The sequence below is a fragment of the Bos javanicus genome, chromosome 3 (genome assembly GCF_032452875.1).
Source record: "Bos javanicus breed banteng chromosome 3, ARS-OSU_banteng_1.0, whole genome shotgun sequence".
NCBI lineage: Eukaryota > Metazoa > Chordata > Mammalia > Artiodactyla > Bovidae > Bos > Bos javanicus.
The window spans coordinates 69,717,187-69,739,051 of NC_083870.1; the positions used below are offsets into that span (position 1 = coordinate 69,717,187).

Sequence of the window (21,865 nt, forward strand, 5' to 3'; positions counted from 1 at the left end):
TTTTTTTTTTTTTGTCCAGGAAGACCTCAAAGGATTTCATAGATCTCTCCAAAAAGTGTATTTACTAGTAGACATTAATAATGAAGATTACACGTAGCATTTTCAGATAAAATAAATTGCATTAGTTTTTAGGAGCAGTGAAAAACTCTTCCTTGACATAAAGCAGTGGTTTCCAGTTATAGAACCATAATTAAGCAAGTAAACACCAAGATGAGTGGTACTGAATGTGCAGTGACCGTGCGTTTTTTCAAGGAAACTAGGAAGAGAAGGACCCACTTGAACAGAGCCTCTCCTGTGGATTGCACATCTGGCACTGACAATCCTGTTATGCTAAAACAATCTCCCTGTAGTTCATTATATAAAATAACCTAAAATACTGCCCCTCCATCCCTATCATGGACCATGTTCCAGCCCATGTGTACACTACACTGGTCTTCTTTCCATTCCCGGTACCCATCTTGCCCTCACAGGGCCCTTTGTTCCTGTGTCCGTCTCCTGGAAGTCTCTTTGTACCTCTGTTCATTTTTCAGATCCCTGGCTCTGTATTACTTCACAGGGACATCATCCCTGATGACATCAGGACATCCCTGATGTCCTATGTCCTATTCATAGCGCCCTATGAATCGCTCTCTTTGTACTATGTATTGCTCCTTTGTAGTGCTTGTCAGACTTGAAATTTCATGTTTGTGTGAGTAATGCATTAAGATCTGTTTCCCCCGGTCGACTGTGGGACCTGAGACAGCAGGGACCTTTATATACTCAGCATCTAGCATACTGCTGCCACATAGTAGACACCCAGAAAACATTTGTACAGTGCATAAAGAAAAAAATGGACAAATTTTTCTGTTTTCATTGTTTCCAACCACTTTGCTGCTGCTGCTGCTAAGTCTCTTTAGTCATGTCTGACTCTGTGCGACCCCATAGATGGCAGCCCACCAGGCTCCGCCGTCCCTGAGATTCTCCAGGCAAGAATACTGGAGTGGGTTGCCATTTCCTTCTCCAATGCATGAAAATGAAAAGTGAAAGTGAAGTCGCTCAGTCGTGTCCGACTCTCAGCGACCCCACTAACTGCAGCCTACCAGGCTCCTCCGTCCATGGGATTTTCCAGGTAAGAGTACTAGAATGGGTTGCCATTGCCTTCTCCGTTCCAACCACTTTAGTGTGGATCAAAACCTTGTAATAGTAGTAGACTAACATCTATTTAACTAGAAAGAGAAGCATATTAATATATTAATAGCAAGCATAGAGTCAGACCTGCTAATACGGAAAAACAACAAAAAGGGGCTTCCTTGGTGGCTCGGTGGTAAAGAATCCTCCTGCCGATGCAGGACACACGGGTTTGATCCCTGATCCTAGAGGATCCCACATACCATGGAGCAACTAAGCCCATGTGCCACAACTATTGAGCCTGTGCTCTAGAGCCCATGAGCCACCACTACTGAAGCCTGAGTGCCCTAGAGCCCGGGCACCACGACAGTGAGAAGCCTGCACACTGCATCTAGAGAGTAGCCCTCACTCTGTAAGACCAGAGAAAGCCCTCATGCAGCAGTGAAGACCCTGAATAGCCAAAAACAAATAAATATTTAAAAAAAGAAAAAGATGCTGTGAAAAGTCTAATTTTATCTCTTGGTTATTTGGTGGTTTTTCTATTTTCCTTCAATTCTATATATTATTATTAGTTACAAACATGCTTTAAATATATGCTTTTCCCCATCTTTTACTTCTTTCTTTCTCTCATCCCTTCCATTTTAGAGACTCTGAAATTTAGAATATGTGTCTTTCTGTTCTTTTCTTTTGCTGTCCTACGTGGCAGTAAATTCTGACGAAAGAGTCTGAAAACATTATATCTCTGGTAGTTTTTTTGTTGTTCTTAATGGAGTCCTGAATGTCTTGCTGAATATATCTAAAGTTTCCCCCATGAGTAGGTTGGTCATTTGTTCAGAATATGGACAGGGCATTTTTCCTGTTCCCCTTGGATTTCTTCTCTATCCACCTCTTCACCCTGCTCTGTCCCATGAGAAGTTGGCATTTATCATGGCATCAACAGGCTCTCTTGTCCATTGGCTCCCAACTTGGTTTGCCATGGGCAGGGGGTGGGTATCAACAGTAGATTGAACGGACTTCTCTGGTGGTCCAGTGGCTAAGATTCTTCACTTCCAGTGCAGGGGATGCAGGTTTGATCCCTGATTAGGGAACTAAGATCCCACATGCAACACAGCTCATTTTCTCTTTTAAATTTAATTTTATAGGCAAATAGTTGTTTTACAAGGAGAAAGAAATGGCAACATACTCCAGTACTCTTGCCTGAAAAATCCCATGGATGGAGAAGCCTGGGAGGCTACAGTCTGTGGGGTCACAAAGAGTCGGACACTAATGAGCAACTTCACATTCACTTTTCACTTTCATGCATTGGAGAAGGAAATGGCAACCCACTCCAGTGTTCTTGCCTGGAGAATCCCAGGGATGGGGGATTCTCAGACCCCTATGGGGTCACACAGAGTCAGACACGACTGAAGCAACTTAGCAGCAGCAGCAGTTGTTTTACAATGCTGTGTTAGTTTTCTGCCGTACAGCAAAGTCAGTCAGCTGTATGTATACATATACCCCATTCATTTCCTTTTATTCAGCTGATCACCATGTATCAGTTCAATTTAGTTTCTCAGTCATGTCCAACTCTTTGTGACCCCATGGACTGCAGCACACCAGGCTTCCCTGTCCATCACCAACTCCCAAAGTTTGCTCAAATTCATGTGCATTGAGTCGGTGATGCCATCCAACCATCTCATCCTCTGTTGTTCTCTTCTCCTCCTGCCTTCTATCTTTTCTAGCATCAGGGTCTTTTCAAATGAGTCAGTTCTTTGCATCAGGTCACCAAAGTATTGGAGTTACAGCTTCAGCATCAGTCCTTCCAATGAATATGCTAGGTTGATTTTCTTTAGGATTGACTAGTTTGATCTCCTTGCAGTCCAAGGGACTCTCAAGAGTCTTCTCCAACACCACAGTTCAAAAGCATCAATTCTTCGGTGCTCAGCTTTCTTTATAGTCTACCTCTCACATCCATACATGACCACTGGAAAAACCATAGCTTTGACTAGATGGACCTTTGTCAGCAAAGTAATGTCTCTGCTTTTTATTACGCTGTTGCGGTTGGTCATAGCTTTTCTTCCAAGGAGCAAGCGTCTTTTAATTTCATGGCTGCAGATTACCATGTACAGTGGGTTTCAAATATGTCTATAAATTATTTGACATTTTTCTTTCAGATAGTGGTGCTTAATGTCCTATCCCTTGAGTGTGAACTAGACTTAATGACTGATTCTAGTGAATAGAATGTGACAGAATACATTTGGTGACTTCCAAGAATAGGTCATAAAAGGCATGCAGCTTTCTCTTTGCTCTTCCTCTCTCCCTTTAGATCAGTAGCTCTATGGGAAGCCATATGACATGACATGAGGACACTCAGACAGTCCTACAGATAAAGCCCACATTACTGTCATCAGTCAGTGAGAACTGAAGCTTCCTGCTAACATCCATGCAAGGGAACCATCTAGAAGGCTAATCCCTGACCACAGTCAAGGCTTCAGCTGATTGTGACTTTGGCTTACATCTTGACTGCTAATTCATGAAGAACTCAGAGCCAGAGCTCCCCAACTTTAAGCTATTCCCAATTTCTGACCACAGAAACTGTGAGATAAGAAATGTTTATTTGAGGGATTTTCTGGTGACTGAGTGGTTAACCATCTGCTTGCCAATGCAGTGAACATGGGTTTGAATCCCTGGTCTGGGAAGATTCCACATGCCACAGGGCAACTAAGCTCCATGCACCCAACTACTGAGCCTGTGCTGTAGAGCCTGTGCTCTGCAATAGGAGAAGCCACCCCAATGAGCAGCCTGCACACTACTACTTGAAAGTTGCCCCTGCTTGCTGTAAGTAGAGAAAGCTCATGCAGCAACAAAGATCTAGCACAGCCTAAAATAAATAAAATTTAAAAAATTTTTTTTAATTTAAAGAATGTTTATTTTACCTTGCCAAGTTTGGGAGTAATTTCCTATGCAACAATAGATAATTAACTCCCATATAGCTTTTAAAATCTTTTATATACTTAAAGGAAGCAGTTAAATCTTTCTCTCCTTCCACCTAAATATTCACGATACTTAAATTTTAGTTTCGATTTGATTTGTTTTGTCATGTTTTAAACTCATAGCTACAACAGCTTGGATTTAATTATTTTTTGTTGCTTCACTATATGATTTAATACGTGGAGCCTGCAACTTGATTTACAATATTCCTTAGGGCCTATCTAACCAATCATACAGTATCTGATACCTATTTACCTTATTATTTTAAAAAGTTAACAGAGGGATTTTCCTGGTGATCCAGGGATTACGACTTCACCTTGCAGTGTAGAGGGTGCAGGTTTGATCCCTGGCCGGGGACCTAGGACCCCACATGTCTCATGCCCAGAAAACCAAAACATAAAACAGAAGCAATATTATAAAAGTTAACACGGAAAGCTTTATCTTAAAGTAACAGTCTAGAATACAGTCAAACTCCCATTCATTCATCTATACTGAATTGTCAGTCATCAAATTTCTATTAACTATCATTCATTCATTCATTTGGCCTTACTATGTGATAGGCACGCAAAGACTCTGAAAATATAGAGATGAACACATTCATACTTAGTATAACACTAATGAATAATTAGCACATTCTCCCTAAGGAAACTATATATCACCCTGTTTGGCCAGTGAAGAGGGAATCTGGTTTCTGAAGAACGATAATGGATTTGCTTAAGCTTAACCAAGTCATGGCCTTAATTTTAGCTACTGTTAAAGTTGTCATCTCTCTACTAGAATAAATCAAAGCAGCTTCTGTCAGCTTGGATGCAGCAACTGGTCTATTGATAACAAAAGCTTTCACAAAAGCTTTCCCAGTAAGTATAAAACACCGGGAGTATTTGCCTTCACCTGGTAGGGATAGTGCTGCATCCTCACTGTCTCCCTGCAAAGTTATATGGCCCCCTAGCTCTTTGTCACAGTTCAGTCTGCAGGGTTTGAATAATATCTTACTTCACAGGATACCACACAAATCCCTTACACTGATGGCATCATGCTCATAAGATCTGGAGAGTACTGGATGGCATGCAATCCAGATGTCTTACAAAGACATAATGTGTGCTAATGGAAGGGAGATAAATCTCATGAAAATACAGGAGTCCTTCAATGAAGATTTGAGGGTCAGGTAGTGATATCTCCTCCAAAGTAAAAGATAAGCTGCTGTACCTTGCACTGTCTGTTATTAAAAAAAGAGACACAGCATTTAATGGCTGCCCCAAGAAATAAAGTGCTTTTCAGATAATCCAGGTTACTGTACTAGCAGGTCTGCCACTAGGTCTGTATGGCAGAGTGGACTCAATGGTACTTAAAATATCCATCAGAGAGCAGGATGTTATATGTCAACTGTGGCAAATGCCTATTAGAGGATCACAGAGGTTCCTATGACTTTGGAGAAAATTCATATCTTTTTAGCAAATAACTGTTATTCTTTTGAGAGGTAGCTTCTGAACCTTGAATAATCACCTAATGACATGAGAACCCATCAGGGAACTGAATGTTATCTGATCTATCAAGCCTAAAGTTGGCTGTGCCCAATATTGCACTCCATTATTGAGTAGATGTGCTATATCCATACAATGCTGGAGAAGGTCATGAAGGCACAAGGAAGTTACATAAGAAAATTGCTCAATATAATAGTGTGTTGACTCCTGAGGCATAGCTTCAACACAAACCCATGGCTCATGGAAAGGTCCCTGTGATTATTTAACTAAAGAAAAAAATCAACATATTTATAGATAGTTATGGAGGATCTGTTGGCACTGACCAGGAGGCATTTTTCTGATTATCCACTTTGACTGAAAGAAGACATGAACTGAATTGCTTATCTATTCATAGACAGAGACCAATGGTTTGACTACATTATCACAAACTGGAAAAGAGAAAATATTGGACAACCAATGGCAGGAAAGCTTAAGAAATATTAGAAGTACTGACCTCCAAATACACTCAGAATATGAAGATACCTAGGTCTCATGTGGCTGCTTAGACCCCTCTATAGAGATAGTTTTCAATAACCAGATAGAAAAGTACTTGTTCAATGATTTTTGTGAAAAAGTAATCATGACAACAGGAATGAAGACTGTATGTGGATTTTGGATAACATAGATTTTTATTTACACTGACCTGGATCAGAGAAATGCTAATGTGACAGATTTGTCAGGAGTGGATGACCAACACTCAACTCAGTCAACCAGAATAGCCAGCCTTATGGAACAAAATACCCTATGAAAGACCCAGTTAATACACCACCTAGAAGCAATATCTTTCAAGGTTGGGCTGCTGTTTTCTAGAATATAGAAGAAGCCTAGCAGCAAATAGATGTTATACTCACATGAGATAATTGCAGCGAGTTCAATAAAGAACTATTTACAAAGGTATGAGCAGAGTTAAGGAAAAGAAGAGCTGGTTCAGAACCCAGAGGCTAGCTACAATAGAATCGTTGTTACCTCTAGACCTGAAAGGGCAAAGGAGGAAGGAGTTCCCCAAATCCAGAGAGAGAAGCCAAATGGAAAAGAGTTGACTAACTGGACTTGGGCCTTATATGCCAGCAAATTTGGAAAACTCAGCGGTGGCCACAAGACTGGAAAAGGTCAGTTTTCATTTCAATCCCAAAGAAAGGCAATGCCAAAGAATGCTGAAACTACTGCACAATTGCACTCATCCCACACACTAGCAAAGAAATGATCAAAATTCTCCAAGCCAGGCTTCAACAGTATGTGAACCATGAACTTCCAGATGTTCAAGCTGGATTTAAAAAGGTATAGGAACCAGAGATCAAATTGCCAACATCTGTTGGATCATCAAAAAAGCGAGAGTCCCAGAAAAACGTGTACTTCTGCTTTATTGACTATGCCAAAGCCTTAGACTCTGTGGATCACAACAAACCATGGAAAATTCTTAAAGAGATGGGGATACCAGAACACCTGACCTGCCTCCTAAGAAATCTGTATGCATGTCAGGAAGCAACAGTTAGAACTGAACAGGATATGGAACAATAGACTCGTTCCAAATCAGGAAAGGAGTACATCAAGGCTGTATATTGTCACCCTGCTTATTTAAGTTCTATGCAGAATACCTCATGAGAGACGCTGGGCTGGATGAAGCACAAGCTGGTATCAAGATTGGCGGGAGAAATAGCAATAAACTCAGATATGCAGATGACACCACCCTTTGGCAGAAAGTGAAGAAGAACTAAAGAGCCTCTTGATGAAAGTGAAAGAGGAGAGTGGGAAAAGTTGGCTTAAAACTCAAAAGATCATGGCATCCTGTCCCATCACTTCATAGCAAATAACTGGGAAAAAATGGAAACAGTGGCAGACTTTATTTTGGGGGGCTCCAAAATCACTGCAGATGGTGACTGCAGTCATGAAATTCAAAGACGTTTGCTCCTTGGAAAAAAAGTTATGACTAACATAGACAACATATTAAAAAGCAGAGACATTACTTTGCCAACAAAGGTCCATCTAGTCAAGGCTATGATCTTTTCAGTAGTCATGTATGGATGTGATAGTTGGACTATAAAGAAAGCTGAGCACAGAAGAATTGATGCTTTTGAACTGTGGTGTTGGAGAAGACTCTTGAGAGTACCTTGGACTGCAAGGAGATCCAACCAGTCCATCCTAATGGAGATCAGTCCTGAGTGTTTATTGAAAGGACTGATGTTGAAGCTGAAACTCTAATACTTTGGCCACCTGATGTGAAGAAGTGACTCGTTTGAAAAGATCTGGGTGCTTGGAAAGATTGAAGGCAGGAGAAGAAGGGGACTACAGAGGATGAAATGTTTGGATGGCATCACCAACTCAATGGGCATGAGTTTGAGTGAACTCTGGGAGTTGGTGATAGACAGGGAGGCCTGGCGTGCTACAGTCCATGGGGTCACTAGGAGTCGAACACAACTGAGTGACTGAACTGAACTGAACTAATCTTACATATAGGTCTTTAATCCATTTTAAGATTATTTTTGTATATTGTGTTAGAGGATGTTTTGATTTCATTCTTTTGCATCTAGGTCTCCAGTTTTCCCAATACCACCTACTGAAGAAATTGTCTTTTCTCCATTATGTATTTTTGCCTCCTTTCCTGTACATTGGGTATAAATGTGTGTTTGTCTCTGGACTTTCTATTCTGCTCCATTGTTCTATGTGTCTTTTTATTTTTAAACCAATACCACAGTGTTTTGATTACTGTAGCTTTGTTGTATAGTCTGAACTTACGAAGCATGGTTCCTTCAGCTCTGTTCTTCTTTCTCAAGATTGTGTTGGCTATTTGAAGTATTTTCTCCTTCTATACAAATTTTAAAATATACATTTTTTTAAAGAATACACACTGATGGCCAACAGGCACTTGAAAAGATGATCAACATTGTTAATCATCAGAGAATTGCAAATTAAAACTACAACTAGGTATCACCTCATACCTTTAAAAACAAATATTTTCAAAAAAGAACACAAATAACAAATGGTGAGGATTCAGAGAAAAGGGTACCCTTGTACACTGTTAGTGGAATTTTAAATTGGTGCAACCACTATGGAAAACAGAACAGAGGTTTCTCAAAAGAACAAAAGATACAACTACCATATGACCCTGAAATCCCACTTCAAAGAAACAAAACACTAATTTGAAAAGACATGTGTACTGCAGTCTTCATAGCAGCATTATTTATAAATTGCCAAGATAATGGAAGTAACCTAAATGCCCAAAAATAGATGACTGGACAAAGAAGATGTAGTGTCTGTGTGTGTGTTTGTGTGTGCATACACAAATACATACACTGGAATAGTACTCAGCCATAAAATAGAGTAAAAATTTCACCATTTGCAACACCAAGGATGAACTTGGAGGGTATTATGTTTAGTTAAATAGATCAGACAGAGAAAGATAAATACTGTATCTCTTATATGTGGACTATAAAAAAATAAGTGAATTTTTTACAAGTACATGGGATTAAATTATAATAACTCCATGAGAGCATATCCCCCCAAAATCTGGGAGAAAATACTGTGAAATTTATACATATATTTTAGATTTTTCAGAATGTGAGTGAACATCTAAATCAGTGATTCTCAACTGGAGCAATACCACTGCATAGGAGGTCTTTGGGAAAATTGGTTTTTGATTGTTACAATGTTTTGGAAGTATTACTATCTTTTAATGAGAGAGTGCAGAGAAGGCAATGGCACCCCACTCCAGTACTCTTGCCTGGAAAATCCCATGGATGGAGGAGCCTGGTAGGCTACAGTCCATGGGGTCACAAAGAGTCGGACACGAGCGACTTCACTTTCATTTTTCACTTTCCTGCATTGGAGAAGGAAATGGCAACTCACTCCAGTGTTCTTGCCTGGAGAATCTCAGAGACAGCGGAGCCTGGTGGGCTGCCATCTATGGGGTTGCATAGAGTTGAACACAACTAAAGTGACTTAGCAGCAGCAGCAATGAGAGGATGGTTGGGTGGGTGGGAGCCAGGGAAGATAGAAGCCTGGAAATATATAGGACAATTCTGCACTTCCTGCCAACTTTCCCATGTCCCACTTACGTAGGTGACAATCTGCTTTTAAATACTTGAATCTAGAACTTCTGTTTTAAAATCACACATTTTTATTTTTGTGTGGTTTTAATATCTACCAAGAGAATTTGACGGAGAAGGCAATGGCACCCCACTCCAGTACTCTTGCCTGGAAAATCCCATGGACGGAGGAGCCTGGTAGGCTGCAGTCCTTGGTGTCGCTAAGAGTCGGGGACGACTGAGCGACTTCATTTTCACTTTTCACTTTCATGCATTGGAGAAGGAAATGGCAACCCACTCCAGTATTCTTGCCTGGAGAATCCCAGGGACAGAGGAGCCTGGTGGGCTGCCGTCTATGGGGTCGCACAGAGTCGGACACTACTGAAGTGACTTAGCAGCAGTAGCAGCAAGAGAATTTGAAGAAAGATTATATTTTTTGTTGCAATTTAATAAAATTTGTTCATTTAGGAAAATCATATGACTAATAACACCACTTGTAGTATTTGAATCTCCTACACAATTGCTTGAATCCTCCTGCAATTATAACCGTTATATTCAATGATTCTATCTATACGTACAAGCATCTGACTATTCCATTGTGTCTTCTAGTTTAGTTACATGTGAGCATTTGCATATTTATATGCATATTGTTTAATTTTAAATTAATTTTTAATTTATCATTTACATTACAGTTAGTACATGTTATTGTTTTTAAAAGAATTTGTGGTAGATAAGTTATGTTTTATAAATATTATTTCAAGATTTTTATAAAAGGAACATTGTCAAATATTTGTTATAAAAAGGATGTGCTGAGTATGATGGGATTGAGAAGGACTCACATAGCCATAATGCTATGGCATTATTAATTACCTTATATGAGAAGCCCTGATGTTTGTGGGGAAATATTCTAAAACAGATCTATCATGGAGAAACTCAAGCGAGTCATATATGTAATGTTAAATTTCCTAGTAGCTACATTTATGGGAGTAAAAAGAAATAGATGAAATTAGTTATAATAATATACCTTTAAAAATTAACCATAACCAAATATTATAATTTCAAATATAATCAAAATAAATAGTATTAATGAGATAGTTACATTCTTTTTTGTTGTTGTTCATACTGTCTTTAAAACCTGAAATATATTTCACGGTTATAGTATGGCTCGCTTCAGATAAGCCACATTTGTGTGTGAAGTAGACATGTGGTTAGTAGCTATTCATATTGGACAGCACAGTTCTAGAATTTCCATGAATAGAGAAATTCCAAGAAAGGGAGTAAAATGTGAGAAGCCCCTTGCTTTACTAAGGGACAGAATAACTGCTACTGCATATTTCCTTTTCCCGCCTCTTTTTTTTCCCCCACCATATTCCTCCAGTGGAAGTGTGGAGAGATGTGGACTTAATGAAGAAGACCAAGAGAACTAGAGGGACTTTCCTTGTAATCCAATGGATAAGACTTTGCCTTCCAATGCAGGGGCTGCAGGTTCAACCCCTGGTCAGCAAGCTAAGATCCTGCATGCTTCACAGCCAAAACACCAAAGCATAAAACATGAAATATTGTAGTAAATTCATAAAGACTTAAAGAGAGAGAGAGAGAACTAGATATCCTTGATTGAGGTGACTTGTTTGAACTGACCCTTGCAACTTTCAGCTCAAAGTCTCGATGTTCTAGCTCAAAAACAGAGCATCTGCAGCAACACTTCTGTGCTAGAGGCTGCATGGAGAGGCGTAGCAGCCACTTAGTAATTCAAAACTACAAAATCAAGGAAAACTCTTCCCTTGACACTTCCATCTTCATCTTTTCCTCCATCGTCCCTGGGCATCAGATCCCTGTCAGCCAGATGCTTTCTCCTGCCAAGTACAAAGCTCTTTTGTACAGATGGCAGAGGCTCCAAAATTACCTGTGTTATCTCCTTTCCTACCATATGTGTCTAACATACTGCTGATCCTCATTATGCTGATATCTTGTTGTTTCCCACTGTTAACAAGCTCTCTCCTAATCTACCCTTTAGTAGGCAGCAGTGTAGTGACTATAATCTAATGTTTAAAGCATGAGCCCTAGAGAGCAACACTCCTAAGTTCAAGCCCTGTTTATGCTGCTTAAAACCTGAGTGATCTTAAGAGTAAATAAAACTCTGAGCTGCAAATAATTGAAGGGAAAATAATGTCCACTTCACAGGCTATGGTGAGACTCAAATGAGAAATGGATGTAATACATTTAGCATAATACTTGATATATGTAAGCATTTAATAAATTGAAGCCTCTTATTATGACACTGTTTCATCAATCTATAATTCCTTCCCCACTCCTGGGCACCTTCCCAATTCCTTCTCAAATCCTAGTCATTTTCCAGTCTTTCCCAGGTCTCACCTCGTCTCCAGGTCTTCTATAGACCTTATTCTCTCATTTTCATGTGTTTGTTGAGAACTCTGACATAAACTAAACTGGTATTGACTTCTAGTACAGGACCACCTGACCTGCCTCTTGAGAAATCTGTATGTAGGTCAGGAAGCAACAGTTAGAACTGGACATGGAACAACAGACTGGTTCCAAATAGGAAAAGGAGTATGTCAAGGCTGTATATTGTCACCGTACTTATTTAACTTATATGCAGAGTACATCATGAGAAATGCTGGACTGGAAGAAACACAAGCTGGAATCAAGATTGCCGGGAGAAATATCAATAACCTCAGATATGCAGATGATGCCACCCTTATGGCAGAAAGTGAAGAGGAACTAAAAAGCCTCTTGATGAAAGTGAAAGAGGAGAGTGAAAAAGTTGGCTTAAAGCTCAACATTCAGAAAACGAAGATCATGGCATCCGGCCCCATCACTTCATGGGAAATAGATGGGGAAACAGTGGAAACAGTGTCAGACTTTATTTTTCTGGGCTCCAAAATCACTGCAGATGGTGACTGCATTTTCATGACTGCAGCCATGAAATTAAAAGACGCTTACTCCTTGGAAGGAAAATTATGTCCAACCTAGATAGCATATTGAAAAGCAGAGACATTACTTTGCCAACAAAGATCCATCTAGTCAAGGCTATGGTTTGTCCTGTGGTCATGTATGGATGTGAGAGTTGGACTGTGAAGAAGGCTGAGCGCCGAAGAATTGATGCTTTTGAACTGTGGTGTTGGAGAAGACTCTTGCGAGTCCCTTGGACTGCAAGGAGATCCAACCAGACCATTCTGAAGGAGATCAGCCCTGGGATTTCTTTGAAAGGAATGATGCTAAAGCTGAAACTCCAGTACTTTGGCCACCTCATGCGAAGAGTTAACTCATTGGAAAAGACTCTGATGCTGGGAGGGATTGGGGGCAGGAGGAGAAGGGGACAACAGAGGATGAGATGGCTGGATGGCATCACTGACTTGATGGACGTGAGTCTGAGTGAACTCCGGGAGTTGGTGATGGACAGAGAGGCCTGGCGTGCTGCGATTCATGGGGTTGCAAAGAGTCAGACACGACTGAGCGACTGAACTGAACTTAACTGAACAGGACATACAGAGATCATTTAGTAATTTCTTTAATCGGATGACTGAGGATGACAAAAAACAACAACTACTGCAGGTGTTACCACAACCCCTCAACCCCTCAGTCCGTCTAAGTTTGCTTGCCACTATGGCGGATAGTTTCCTCATGCCCACCGACATGGCGGCATGGGCTGACGTTCTTCTGTATGGTTCCCGAGAAGGTTCCCAGCAGCACGGAGTCACCTCACTCACGACATTATCCCACTCATTAACATGCCATTTATTGACTTTGTTCCCTTCCCTGTCTCACTCTCTTCACTTTCACTCAACTAAAATCACTTTGCAAATCAGCTACCTGCATCAGTGTTTGGTTTCCATGAAATCCAAGTAAGACAGGAACTTGCATTATTAGGTCCGTGTTGTATGCCTAGTACCACATTAGGCATTCCACTTTATCTTCTTTCATATTCTCAACATTCTTTGGGATCAGGTCTTATTGTAACCATTTTTAGTAACAAATGAGAAAGCCAAGACTAAAACATTTCAGTGACTTTTTCAGGGTCGTAAAAATATTAAGCAGCAAATGTTGCAATCCAAATGCTCCTTTCAGTTCAGTTCAGTCGCTCCATCGTGTCTGACTCTTTAAGACCCCATGGAATTCAGTGTGCCAGGCTTTCCTGTCCATCACCAACTCCCAGAGCTTGCTCAAATTCTTGTCCATTGAGTCAGTGATGCCATCCAACTATCTCATCCTGAGGCGAAGAACTGATTCATTGGAAAAGACCCTGATGCTGGGAAAGTTTGAAGGCAGGAGGAGAAGGGGACGACAGAGGATGAAATGGTTCTTTAGGTGCCCATTTTGAATTAAGTGTATAAAAAAGGACTCAAACATTTGGGGATAAAGTTTAAAGAAATATATTACAGAAAATAGAGTTTGTAAAATTAGATCTCTTAGGTATCTGACAAACTAAGTTATAAAAACAGAATTTAATAAAACAGTGTCTAGAGACATTGTACATTGAACACTTAGTTGTCATTTAAATGCCTTACTTATTTCTTTATTCTGGGAAATGAAGATGGGAGAGGAGTGCCTGAATGAGTCAGATTTTATAAGAAGGTATTTAGAAGATGAAACTGATTTAGTCTCTATGACATTGGAGAAAGAATTAGATAATGGAGACTTTTCTGGGTGCTTGGATACTAAAAGGAAAGGCTTGGATGGATGATAAAAATTGAGAAAAATTTCTTTTCCATATTAAAATTCTCATTCAGAATTGATTTATTTTTATCTTTCCAAGTCACACAGGCCATGTATATATGAGTGATTGAATTGTAACATGAACTGTCAAATCCTTCAATGTGGGTAAGGAGATAGCTGGGCAAATGTTAAAAGAAGCAAAGGACAAAGAGATAGGTTTTCCATATGCAGAGGCAAACGTTCGGTGGCCAATGCATCTTCCAAATTTTTAGGAACTGGAATTTTTTAACTTTTTATTTTATATTGGGAGTATAACTGATAAAAATGTTGCGATAGTTTCAGGTGAACAGCAAAGAAACTCAGCCATACATGTACATGGTTTCATCCTCCCACAAACTTTCGTGCCACATGAAAGTGTTGGTTGCTCAGTCGTGTCCGACTCTTTGCGACCTCATGGACTGTAGCCCGCCAGGCTCCTCTGTCCCTGGGATTCTCTAGGCAAGAATACTGGAGTGGGTAGCCATTGCCTTCTCCAGGGGATCTTCCCAACCCAGGAAAGTTCCTAGGGAGATAGAAAGTGGCTCAGGTGGTAAAGAACCTGCCTGCATTATGGGAAACCTGGGTTTGATCCCTGGGTTGGAAGATCTCCTAGAGAATGGAATGGCTACCCGCTCCAATATTTTTTCCTTGGAGAATTCCATGACAGAGGAGCCTGATGGACTACAGTCCGTGGGGGTCACACAGAGTTGTACATGACTGAACGACTAACACTTTCATTTTCAGGTTGCCACATAGAATTGCATTAATCGAATTAGAGAAATTACAAGCATTCAGTTAGAATTAGAGTATCTCCCAATTTAGCTACCATATATTACTTTGTGTGGTTCTCTAATACAGCTGGCAAGTGTATAATTCTTAGAAAATAAGGATGATGAATTTATATGACCCTACCTAGCATCTTCAAAGAAAACAGAATCAAGTCTTCAATTTCATGAAGTTTGAAAACACTGGATATTTATAGGCAGTTTGAGATTATTAGACAAAATGTATACTGAATTTTTATTGTGTGTTACTTCAAAAGTTGCTACTGTTTGCCTTTATAGTGTCATAACAGATCATAAAGAACTAGCCAATTTGAATTGGGCATTATAGTTTCATTTCTGGAAATTTTGAAATGGGCTTCACTTATGTATAACCTAAAAGAATTACATCATAATATTTACTGTAGATTTATTAGCTCTGATATGAAATCATTTCATTTTGAGTCCTAGCAAAAGTGACTTCTTGCCAACCAAGCATTTGTAGTGTGCCCTCTAATTCACATTTTAATAAATGTCATTTTCTAAGTGTGTTACCTCATGCTTTGGCTACAATCCAGATGAATCCTGAGAGAATAATAAATGTGCTTTCTGACTGATTCATCCGTATTTTATTTTGCTTTTCATTAAGAAATTACTCTTTGAAGAAAATCAATAATCTTTTGTGACTGAGGGGTGTTGCAGTGTGTTGCAGTGGTGCATTCTAATTTCTCAAATCAGACTGCCTTTAGCCAGCTGTTGCTGATTGTTTTGTCTTTTCTTGTTCCTACAGCCTGGGTCAATGGTGACCCCAGAAGAGTGGCCTATCCTACAGACAGCCAGGGCTACTTTTGTGGCCAGAAGGGCACCCCCAATGAGTGAGTATGGCCACCTTGCTGATTTTATTGTCTAAGCTGGAATGTGGAAGTCATTTTTGCATTAGTCCTACTTAAGACTTCATAAGAGGACTGAAATTCATAAAATAGGGCTTCCGTCTTCTTTTACCCGGAGACAGTTTATAAATAGGTGGGATATTTCATATTATTTGATTTAGACAAGATGTCATCGTTCTGCAGAATTTTATTAAAATACATGAAGACCTGGTTAGTAAAAAATATAATTGTGATGGATAAATTGGACCAGTGAGCTTTATGAGAAGTCATATTTTAAAATGCTGTGTGAAATGAGCTATTGGAAGGCTGAGATCTGAGTAGCTGCTAAAAAGCTAGATGGCACAGTAGTTAGAATTGTTTTTGTCACAGTGTCTACGGATAAACCATTCCACCTTTCAAAGTGAGGGGCACACCTTGAATGTCTTCAATGAGTGGCAGGTGGACTTTTCAAGATAACTCACCTGCTGCTGACAATGACCCTGAAGCTGAAACAAACAAGAAAGAATCTTCCATAAAATTCCTTTCTAATGTTAATCATAACAAAAGTTTTCATTTCTGAAAGTCAGTCAGTTCAGTCGCTCAGTCATGTCCGACACTGCAACCCCATGAATCATAGCACGCCAGGCCTCCCTGTCTATCACCAATGGAGTTCACTCAGACTCACGTTCATCGAGTCAGTGAGGCCATCCAGCCATCTCATCCTCTGTCATCCTCTTCTCCTCCTGCCCCCAATCCCTCCCAGCATCAGGGTCTTTTCCAATGAGTCAACTCTTCGAATGAGGTGGCCAAAGTACTGGAGTTTCAGCTTTAGCATCATTCCTTCCAAAGAAATCCCAGGGCTGATCTCCTTCAGAATGGTCTGGTTGGATCTCCTTGCAGTCCAAGGGACTCTCAAGAGTCTTCTCCAAAACCACCGTTCAAAAGCATCAATTCTTTGGTGCTCAGCTTTCTTCACAGTCCAACTCTCACATCCATACATGACCATTGGAAAAACCATAGCCTTGACTAGACAGAACTTTGTTGGCAAAGTAATGTCTCTGCTTTTCAATATGCTATCAAGGTTGGTCATAACTTTCCTTCCAAGTAAGCATCTTTTAATTTCATGGCTGCAGTCACCATCTGCAGTTCTGAAAGTAAGTTTTCTATTTCTTCTTTATAAAAAACAAAACAGAAACCCACATTTTTAGAAAAAAAAATTCTCCTTTCTCATTGGTCCTTTTCTTTTCTAGTAATACCTGAGTTTTTATTCGATCTCCTGGTTCTTCATAACCAATTCAGTTTCTATAAAAGTTGGTAATGAAAGGGTAAAAAAAAAAAAAAAAAGAAACAACTGCTCTCTCTACCACCAGAAACAGCAAAAACAAGGCTCAGAATATTTCTCTTGTGTTCCCATGTCACCCAACTATAACTGTAGAGCTTATTATTCCAAGATATAAAACAGACTAAAAAAATAAGGTTAGGAAAGTGTTAACAAAATACAGGGTAGAATTATTATGGGCAATTAAGAGAAACCAGAAATTTGGGTGAGGTTGAGTGACATGATTAATCATGTCAGGTTGAGTTTACAATATGTAAGTTGATGTCTACAAAGGTCCTCATTGCCTATTAGAGACAACTAAATTCTCAGACAGGGTGGTAATTCTTAGCCTCAGTAACTCAAAAAATCCTAGACATTGCCAACAAAACCTTCACACTATGAAGGACAAAGAAAGCACCAGGTGGTAAAAAGATCACACAGATCTCTAAATCACTAGTTCTTTAAAATAGGCTATCTTTAAAAGGGCTTCTGTAACAGTGTTTCCTGGACTTAAGCCAATGACCCACTTATTTTCAACAAAAGTGGGATACCATAAATTTCAGTATATTAAAGATCATTCAGAGACAATCCTAGAGTAACACTGATATGTTCTTTAAAGTATTATTTGTAATAACAATATATTGGAAACTCTACAGATATCTAATAATATGTGGATGGTAATAAATTGTGGCCATTGTATTTAATAAAATATAATGGAGCCATTAAAAATCTGTATTTATAATTTTAAGAATTGATTTTGTTAATTTTCTTCATAGTTTCTAGATTTTCTCCTTATTGCCAAATTTAGGATTAAATTGAAGAAAGTAGGGAAAACCACTAGACCATTCAGGTATGATTTAAATCAAATCCCTTATAATTATACAGTGAAAGTGACAAATAGATTCAAGGGATTAGATCTGATAGAGTGCCTGAAGAACTATGGACGGAGGTACATATGAACATTGTACAAGAGGCAGTGATCAAAACCATCCTCAAGAAAAAGAAATGTAAAAAGGCAAAATGGTTGTCTGACAAGGCCTTACAAATACCTGAGAAAACAAGAGAAGTGAAAGGCAAAGGAGAAAAGGAAAGATATATCCACTTGAATGCAGAGTTCGAAAGAATAGCAAGGAGAGATAAGAAAGCCTTCCTCAGTGATCAATGCAAAGAAATAGAGGAAAACAATAGAATGGGAAAGACTAGAATCTCTTCAAGAAACTTAGAGATACCAAGGGAACATTTCATGCAAAGATGGGTACAATAAAGGACAGAAATGATATGGACCTAACAGAAGCAGAAGATATTAAGAAGAGGTGGCAAGAATACACAGAAGAACTGTACAAAAAAGATTTTCATTATCCAGATAATCATGACGGTGTGATCACTCACCTAGAGCCAGACATCCTGGAATGTGAAGTCAAGTGGGCCTTAGGAAGCATAACTAAAACAAAGCTAGTGGAGGTGATGAGATTCCAGTTGAGCTATTTCAAATTCTGAAAGATGATGAAATTCCATTTGAGCTATGTCAAATCCTGGAAGATGATGCTGTGAAAGTGCTGCACTCAATATGCCAGTAAATCAGGAAAACTCAGCAGTGGCCACAAGACTCGAAAAGGTCAGTTTTCATTTCAATCCCAAAGAAAGGCAATGCCAAAGAATGTTCAAACTACCACACAATTGCACTCATCTCACATGCTAGTAAAGTAATGCTCAAAATTCTCCAAGACAACCAGGCTTCAACAGTACATGAACCATGAACTTCCAGATGTTCAAGCTGGATTTAGAAAAGGCAGAGGAACAAGAGATCAAATTTCCAACATCCGTTGGATTATTGAAAAAGCAAAAGAGTTCCAGAAAAATGTACTTCTGCTTTATTGACTGTGCCAAAGCCTTTGACTGTGTGGATCACAACAAACTGTGGAAAATTCTGAAAGAGATGGGAATATCAGACTCTCTGACCTTCCTCTTGAGAAACCTATATGCAGATCAGGAAGCAACACTTAGAACTGGACATGGAACAACAGACTGGTTCCAAATCGGAAAGGAGGTTGTTACCCTGCTTATTTAACTTCTATGCAGAGTACATCATGAGAAACACTGGGCTGGATGAAGCACAAGCTGAAATCAAGATTGCCGGGAGAAATATCAATAACCTTAGATACCCAGATGACACCACCCTTATGGCAGAAAGTGAAGAAGAACTAAAGAGCCTCTTGAAAGTGAAAGAGCAGAGTGAAAAAGTTGGCTTAAAGCTCAACATTCAGAAAACTAAGATCATGGCATCTGGTCCCATCACTTCATGGCAAATAGATGGGGAAACAATGAAAACAGTGACATACTTTATTTTTGGGCTCTAAAATCACTACAGATGGTGACTGCAGCCATGAAATTAAAAGATCCTGGCTCCTTGGAAGAAAAGTTATGAACAACCTAGACAACACATTAAAAAGCAGAGACATTGCCAACAAAGGTCTGTCTAGTCAAGGCTATGGTTTTTCCAGTAGTCATGTATGGAGTGAGAGTTGGGCTATAAAGAAAGCTGAACACCGAAGAATTGATGCTTTTGAACTGTGGTGTTGGAGAAGACTCTTGAGAGTCCCTTGGACTGCAGGGAGATCCAACCAGTCCATTCTAAAGGAGATCAGTCCTGGATATTCATTGGAAGGACTGATGTTGAAGCTGAAACTCCAATACTTTGGCCACCTGATACAAAGAGCTGACTCATTTGCAAAGACCCTGATGCTGGGAAAGATTGAGGGCAGGAGGAGAAGGGGATGACAGAGGATGAGATGGTTGGATGGCATCACTGATTCAATGGGCATGAGTTTGAGTGGACTCTGGGAGTTATTGATGGATGAGAGGCCTGGCATGCTGCAGTCCATGGGGTTGCAAAGAGTCGGACACGACTGAGTGAACTGAACTGAACTATGTTAATTTTCTTCATAGTTTATGGATTTTGTTTCATGATGATTGCCTTCCTCCTAAAGATAACATTTAATTATATTTATCCAGGATGTCTATGTTTATGAGAATTTATAAATTGCTAATATACTTGCAGTTTGTTTTTGTATATGGAATGAAGTAGGAATCAAACTTCCTTTTTTTTCCAGTTGTAAAGCCAATGATCTTAGAATAATTTGTTGAAAACTATGCTGTTTGTCCTGACTTCTGATAACACTATTATCATTTGGTAAATTGATATGTATGTTTCTGAACCATCTATGCTTTTCAGTATACGTATTTTAAGCCTCCCAATGTTTTAATTCTTAAATGTGTATTAATTTGAAAAGTTAACAGGTTATTTCAAATGTTTATGAGAGTTTTTAGTAGTTAATGAAAATATTTCTGAAAATATCACATTTCAATCATTAAAACAGTATGGAATTATCATAAAACTAGACAGGAAGAAATAAATACCTTTACAAATATATATTTTGAATGTGATAAGATGGGATTTCAAGTTAGTACCAAACAATGGATTATTAAATAAGTGGTACTGAGTCAACTGAAATGCTATTCCTAAATATAAAATAAAACTGGATATTTATTGCATACCTTATGCCAAAATGAATACTGCAACTTGGAAATTTAAATATAAAATATACAACCAAAAAAAGTAACAGAAGAAAATGCAGGAGTGGGTTTATAGAATAATGGGGAAAACAACTTTTTCTAAACTTGACACCAAAGCCAGAAAACATAACAAAAATGTTCAAGTATATTATGACACAATGTAAACCCACTTTCACCTACAAAGTGGTATACAAAATTAAAAGGTAAGCAGAAATTCAGGAAAAAATGTTTTTCAACATATATATGTATCTGACAATGGGTCAAAAGCTTTATTTTATGAACTACTTTTTACAAAATCAGAAAAGGAAAAGAGGGTAACTCAATATAGAAGTTGGAAAAAGTATTAAAAACAAAATAACATGATATAATAACCAATAATAATAGAAAGTGCTGTTCAATCCCAGTTTGTAAAGAAATGCAAATTAATTGATATTGTTGTTGTTCAGTCACTAAGTTGTGTTCAACACGTTGTGACCCCATGAACTGCAGCACACCAGGCTCCTCTGTCCTCCACTATCTCACAGAGTTTGCTCAAATTCATGTCCATTGAGTAGGTAATGTTATTTAAACATCTCATCCTGTTCCACCCTTTACTCCTTTTGCCTTCAATATTTCCCAGCATCAGGGTCTTTCCAATGAATCAGGTCTTCGCATCAAGTGGTCAAAGTACTGGAGCTTCAACTTCAGCATCAGTCCTTCCAGTAAATATTCAGGGTTGATTTCCTCTAGGATTGACTGGTTTGATCTCCTTGGAGTTCAAGGAACTCTCAAGATTCTTCTCCAGCACCACAATTCAAAAGCATCAGTGTTCAACCTTTATGGTCCAGCTCTCATATCCATACATGACTACTGGAAAAACCATAACTTTGACTATATGGACTTTTGTTGGCAAAGTGATATCTCTGCTTTTTAATACACTGTGTAGGTTTGTCATAGCTTTCCTTCCAAGGAGCAAGTGTCTTTTAATTTCATGGCTGCAGTCACCATCCACAGTGATTTTGGAACCCAAGAA

The 21,865-nt window shown here is 39.1% G+C and overlaps 1 protein-coding gene across 3 annotated transcripts in view; it reads left to right on the top strand.

The window, feature by feature from the left end:
- SLC44A5 (solute carrier family 44 member 5) overlaps window positions 1-21,865 on the top strand; it is a 425,439-nt gene that overhangs the window by 328,247 nt on the left and 75,327 nt on the right. For all 3 annotated transcript variants that reach the window (XM_061411561.1, XM_061411560.1, XM_061411563.1), the window contains one exon: window positions 15,884-15,968. In XM_061411561.1, coding sequence (XP_061267545.1) covers window positions 15,884-15,968 — 85 coding nt within the window. The remainder of the gene's footprint in view (window positions 1-15,883; window positions 15,969-21,865) is intronic.